Source organism: Aplysia californica, unplaced genomic scaffold, assembly GCF_000002075.1.
Source record: "Aplysia californica isolate F4 #8 unplaced genomic scaffold, AplCal3.0 scaffold00923, whole genome shotgun sequence".
NCBI classification, from domain to species: Eukaryota; Metazoa; Mollusca; class Gastropoda; order Aplysiida; family Aplysiidae; genus Aplysia; species Aplysia californica.
This window is the reverse complement of record NW_004798193.1, coordinates 203,317-208,250: the sequence shown is the minus strand read 5'-3', so window position 1 is coordinate 208,250 and position 4,934 is coordinate 203,317. Positions and strand designations below refer to the sequence as shown.

The 4,934-nt window shown below is 50.2% G+C and overlaps 1 protein-coding gene across 1 annotated transcript in view; it reads right to left on the bottom strand.

Moving 5' to 3' along the window:
• Positions 1-2,356: 2,356 nt before the first annotated feature.
• LOC101861471 (myb-like protein AA) overlaps positions 2,357-4,934 on the bottom strand; it is a 63,042-nt gene continuing 60,464 nt past the window's right edge. Inside the window, exon 3 of the mRNA XM_013089313.1 lies at positions 2,357-4,143. Coding sequence (XP_012944767.1) covers positions 3,209-4,143 — 935 coding nt within the window. The 3' untranslated portion in view covers positions 2,357-3,208. The remainder of the gene's footprint in view (positions 4,144-4,934) is intronic.

Sequence of the window (4,934 nt, the reverse complement as noted above, 5' to 3'; positions counted from 1 at the left end):
AATGTCTGAAGAAAGGGAAAACAGATCTTAGAGTAGTTCTCCTATAAATCATTTTCAGGGGGGAGTCGGTATAGTATCATCTGCAGCCAAATATTAAAGCGAAAGCTCAATTATTTAGACATCTTTTTTAGTGGAATTCTGGATAAATCTGGAAGTGGCTGAATCTGGGAACAGGTTTGTTGGATGTTTTGTGATCGTTTTTTGGTTTGTGTGCTTGCCTCCCAAGTTGATGTTGGAGAGGTCTAGAGGTGGCACGAGGGTAGTGCTCTGTTGCTTGTTGGCCAGCCTTTCTTGCCACTGACTTTGGCTGTTCGGGTTCGGAACCATGGGCTGGTTAAAATTCGGGGGCTCCAGCTGAAGAGGAAGCTGTTGGCCTTGATGTTGTGCTTGTGCTTGTGGTTGTGGTTGTTGTTGTTGTGTTTGATGGTGAGGTGGGAACTGCCCTAAATATGGCGGTTGTTGATGTTGTTGTTGGTGTTGTTGTGGTGGCTGTTGTTGTAGTTGTTGTAAATCAAACTGCGAGTGACCTTGGCCTTGTGCAGGCGTAGTCGGCGGCTGCCACTGGGGCATGGGGGTCTGTTGAGGCCACCCTGGAGGTGGTCCCTGCTGTTGCTGTTGCTGTTGCTGCTGTTGTTGTTGTTGCTGTTGTGGCGGTGGCTGTTGGTGGTGGTGAGGATGTGATGGTTGCTGTTGCTGCTGCTGCTGTGGTGGTGGTGGCCATTGCAAATCCAGAAGCTGTTGAGGGGGTCCTCCGAACTGATGCTGGTGGGGGTTGTTGTTATTATTATTGGATCCCTGCATGGGTGGCAGCCCTTGTTGAGGTGGGCCTCCTTGTTGAAGGGGCCCTTGCTGGGGTGCGCCGGGACCAGGCCAGGACAGGTCTACAGCCGGAGCATTTTGCTGTTGTTGAGAGGATTGTGGTGGTGGCAGTTGGTTGTTAGGGGCAACGGGTGGCTGCTGTGACCACTGGCTGTTCGGGCCGGCTTGAGGTGGTTGCTGCTGTTGCTGCTGAGGAGGCCATTGAGGAGGTTGCTGGTGGTGGTGGTGGTGCTGCCCCCAACCTCTGATCCCCATCTGCTGCTGCTGCTGGGGCGTAAGGTCGAGCAGCCCGCCCATCCCGCTTTGAGCGCCCTGATTGGACTGCGCGCCGGTCGGCCCCGCTGTAGGCTGCAGCTGATTGGCATACTGCGATGAAGTGGGCGTGCCACTGGACGACATTTGGGCGGGGTTAGCGGCTGGCACTGCTGCTGCCCCTGCAGCTTTGTCCACCAGTTTGGAGGCGAGTTTTCCCAGTAGAGATTTGAGCTGGGACGGGCTGGGTTTCGGTTTGGCGGGACTTTTAGACTGCGGCTGGCCAGCGGCATAATCTGGAATGGTGAAAGCAGAGACTTGTGAGAGATGCTGCTCCTTAGTGATATCTCTGAAAACGTCTTGAAAGGTTGGGAGGGGCGGGGCTTCTGTCTTCATGGTGGGAGGGGGCGTGACATAATTGGAAGTGATTAATTGATTGACATCCTGAACGTTCTGAGTCATTGCTGAAGGCCCCAACGAAACAGGTGGATTAAATTGATTGAAATTACTGTTATATTCATAATTATTAGCATTAATATTACTGTTCGTATCTACAATATTTGTGGGCCCAGACCTTAAGTCGTTTAAGGCAGGAGGTCCCATAAAGTCATTCATGGACAAAGGATTACTGGGGGCGGGGCCGACACCAGCACCAGCACCAGCTGCACCATAACCACCAACACCGACACCGGGGAATAATCTATCCAAGCCACCATGCGCCTCAGGGACAAAGCCCCCGGCTGTCCTCATAAGGAGATCTAATTGGCTTGGTAAAGCTCCGCCCCCTTCTAAAACTCCACCCATTGCAGAAGTTGTGTCTGTCAATGAGCTGTTGTTCGCTTCCATTGTCATTCGCTTGATCTCTGTCGTTAGGAATTTGATCTGGTTGATTAGTTCTTTTTTCTGAGCCTCCGGGTCGACAGGTTTGGGAGGAATAACTAAATACTGATGAATAGGGACAACTTCTTTCTTTGCGGCAGCGTTTCCAGCTGGGTTCGGTCTAGCCTGAACTGAAGAGGAGGGTGACGAGGAACGGCTGCTTGACAAGGAGGAGGAAAACGACCTCCCCTGATTGTATGACGTCAAACTGGCCGTAGCCAAAGCTCCTCCGTACTGTCCACCCCCCGCTGACATTGTTGCTTCGACTGGAGAACTTGGCCCGAGCTGTGGGGCTTGTGTCGCTGGTGGATGCGTCGTGGTGTACCTCCATCCGGCCGGTCTTCCCTGGAGGTTTGGAGACTTGGGCGGACCCTGAGGACCTTGTTGCCCAGTCGGCCACGCTACGGTCTGAAGCCAGCTGGAATCTCGAGGAACGCTATTATAAGAGGTTGATGGGTTACTTTGTCTTTGAGAAGAACTACTCGAATTCGAAGCAGCACTACTTTGTCCTTGCAAAAAGGAATACGAATGAAAACCACCGCTTTGACTTTGCTGTGTAGAGCCGCTGTGGGAAGTAGAAGTGGGGTTTGGGGCGGCATTAGATCGCACGGGGAGAGACTGCACTTTCCTCGTCAGTTGACCTAACCTGGCTAACAACTGTCTTACTCTCTGAGATTTAGCAGCAGAAGCAGCAGCGGAAGATGATGCCATATTGGGTTTTGGTGAAAGTGTTTCCACCGGGTTTACAGCGTTTTGGCTGGTAGCACCAGTTGGGTTTACAGAACTAAAGGTAATCTGGTTTCTAGCGTTAGTTGAGCCACCCGTAGGCTGTTGTACTGCAGTCGGGCTTATACTGCTAGCTGAAAGAGTCCCTGTCACAGGAATGGAACCTAACGTTTCTGAACCTCTATTGGGACTTGATGTGGGTACACTACTGCCTACGCGAGACGACAGCTGTGTCGGAGACAAACCTAGAAAAGCGCTCAAGGACGAGTTACCAAGGTCAGAGGTTCTGCTTGGGGAGACTAACCTTGTTTGGGAATTTGGAGTTCTAATACTACTTTGAGCTACAGAGGTTTGAGTGGATCCCGTAAAATTAGATGCAGTATTCGGCATTCTCATTCCTGTGAAAGTTCCTAACATTCTATTGGGTGTTGTGGGGATATTGTATCCCCCGCGTGATACCCCCAAATTCCCTACCATCTGACCGGAAGCTGCTTGAAGTCTAGCCGCTCTCATGCTCGCCATCATCGCCCTGTTAGTAGCAACACCAGGAGGAAAAGTTCGAGTCCCTATCCCAATAGCACTTCCAGGATTCCGACCAATCACAGGCGTCTGTACGTTTGCCGTCCCAGCTGGCAACCTGACCATTTGCATTCTTGCTCTCCTTAAGGCGTTGTTCCTGGCTAATATGGCGGCTTGTATTGCTCGTTGACGAGCCCTTAGAGTTTCTAAGTTTGACCCGTTTTTCACAGCGGCAGCAGACGATACCGCCGTGGCTGGTTGAGATGTTGGGGATGTTGGTGTCTTTCGAGAGGTGGTGGAGGAGGAGGAAGAGGAGGATGAGGCTGGCATAGTCTTTAAACGGCTCTGTAACACTGTGAAATGAGAAGGGGTTGCTTTGAGTTAACTGACCTGTGGCTGAGCCTGGACTCCCAGAGGAGGGTGACGACGAGGATGATGAAGAGGAGGAGGAGGAAGCGATCTTCCCCCAGTGTCCCAAGTCTATGTCTACTCCACTAGCACCAGGTCGTGTTGCAGGTTGCGAGGGAAGAATGGAGGAGGAGGAGGGGGAGGAAGAGGAGGGAGAGGAGGGAGAGGAGGTAGAGGAAGGAGAGGGAGAGGGAGAAGCGGAGGGGGGAGCGGGAGTCGGACTAGGAGATGGAGAGAGGGTGGCTTGTAGTTGTGAGGCTTTGGTAGGATTAGTGTTTTGTTGTTGTTGTTGTTGTTGTTGCTGTTGTTGTTGTTGAGTATTTTGTGTGGAAGCAGGAGGCGTTGGGGTAGGTTTAACGACTGACTGCATGTTCTGTCGGATTTTTTGTTGCAGAGAAGCTAGTAATTGAGAAGCTTGCAATTGCTCTTGTTTTTGTAATAGTTGTTGTTGCTGTTGCTGTTGTGGTTGTTGTTGTTGTTGTTGTGGTTTTGTTTGCGGTTGCGGCTGCATTGGTGCTGCGGAGCTCTGCACGTTAGGATCTGTGGAAAGGCCACAAGAAACAAACCATTGCTAGTGAAGCGTAGGGGGGCATTAGTCATCGAAGCTGAAGCCATTCAAGCGCACTATTCTAAGCTACTGGGTGGTTATGGTAGGGTTAACCCATTCACTGCCTTGTCCGAGCCGAGACTGCATCGGGCAGTCAGGGGAGGGTCTGGCAGTGAAAGGGTTAAGGTGTTAGTAAAAAGCTCTAAGTTCTACTCAACTCAACGCGCGACATAAGGACAGCAGATGTGCGACACAAGCTCATCTTTGTACGCTTCATCATCAACGTTGAATCATCCCCGAAATAGCTGCGAGAAATCTTGACCGTTAAGTCAAATTATGGCTTTACCTCCTTGATAACAAGATTTGTAAAGGAGATACAAGCCTGAAGTTATAATTTGATTCGGAAAAAACTGCGGAAAGTATGGGAAAGCTCGGAAAAGTATGCGAAAGATCGAGCAAGTTCTGGAAAACTCGGAAATGCTCGGAGAAGCTCAAGAAAGATCGGGAAAACCAGAGAAATTTAAAAAATCCCAACAAAAACAACAAAGACTTCACCATCACTAAAACGTTCACGTCATATTGCAGTGGCATCCAAATCAAGTTCATATTTATGTTTTACACGGTATGCTTCGTTCAAAGAAAATAATATTGCATCAGCAGGCCATCCCGTTGTCCAAGGCCCAGAAACGAATATTTTGCAGGAGAGAATACAGAAAAAAATCAATCCTCTCTCTCTCTTTCTCTCTTTCTCCCTCTCTCTTTCACACACACACACACACACACA